Here is a 941-nt window from a genome sequence, read left to right as displayed (position 1 = left end):
CGCCTCCGCCTCCACCCCCCAAGCAGCAGCCGCCGCTGCCCGGCGCCGGGGCAGCCGCGGGGGCCGGCGCGGCGGAGCCCGAGCTCGTGTCCCGCATCGTCAGCCACCTCAAGAGCCAGGGTCTGTTCGACCAGTTCCGCCGCGACTGCCTGGCTGACGTGGACACAAAGGTGCGGGCCGGGCCGACAAGGGCGCTGTGGGTCTGGCGGGAGGGAGCTTGCGAGCAGCTTTCCCTTGGCTGGCAGCCCTCGGGCCGGGGCTTTCAGCAGAGCCGGGTGCTGCCGTGCTGGGGCAGGGGCTGTGTGAAGGGAGGGGGTTAGAGCAGCTGGGGGTGGCGAGGTGGGCACTGGACCTGACTGTCTGTCATGACTCAGTCCCCTGACTGGTGCCTCTGTGTGTGCATGTGCGGTTGTCTGCTATCCCCTGCAGCCTGCCTACCAGAACCTGAGACAGCGCGTGGACAACTTCGTTTCCAACCACTTGGCGACTCACACCTGGAGTCCTCACCTTAACAAGAACCAGCTGAGGAACAACATCAGGCAGCAGGTTCTCAAGTAAGTTGCAGGACACAGAGTTACTTCCATGAGCTGCTCAGACCCAAGAGAAATTTGGCCTCCGGTGGTTTGTTTTTCCTTAGGATTTTGTAATGGAGCTCAAGAAGGTGCACTGAAACCATATGAAGAATTACTGATTTGCCAATCTGTCATCATCAAGGGTTGGTGGTAATGGTCCCTGGTTTTGTATCGCCACTTTGGATACTTAAGAGCCATTGGGTTCCTTAGAGTGCGAGTGCTTCAGTTGTGTCACGCACATCTCCTAGCCTACTTTCTCTTTTGCCATTTAAATCTTATAAGTTAAGGCTCAGCATTGTCAGAAACAAATCAAAGAGAGTGGAGGGTTCAAAAGTGTTCCCAAAGCAAAATCCACAGTGATTTGACCAC

The 941-nt window shown here is 56.9% G+C and overlaps 1 protein-coding gene across 1 annotated transcript in view; it reads left to right on the top strand.

The window, feature by feature from the left end:
* BOD1L1 (biorientation of chromosomes in cell division 1 like 1) overlaps positions 1–941 on the top strand; it is an 86,527-nt gene that overhangs the window by 1,759 nt on the left and 83,827 nt on the right. Inside the window, exons 2-3 of the mRNA XM_019525818.1 lie at positions 1–170; positions 430–554. Coding sequence (XP_019381363.1) covers positions 1–170; positions 430–554 — 295 coding nt within the window. The remainder of the gene's footprint in view (positions 171–429; positions 555–941) is intronic.

The sequence above is a fragment of the Gavialis gangeticus genome, unplaced genomic scaffold (genome assembly GCF_001723915.1).
Source record: "Gavialis gangeticus isolate Ggan-Ray unplaced genomic scaffold, GavGan_comp1, whole genome shotgun sequence".
NCBI lineage: Eukaryota > Metazoa > Chordata > Crocodylia > Gavialidae > Gavialis > Gavialis gangeticus.
Note: the sequence above shows the minus strand (reverse complement) of the source record. Positions and strands in the feature narration are given on the sequence as shown.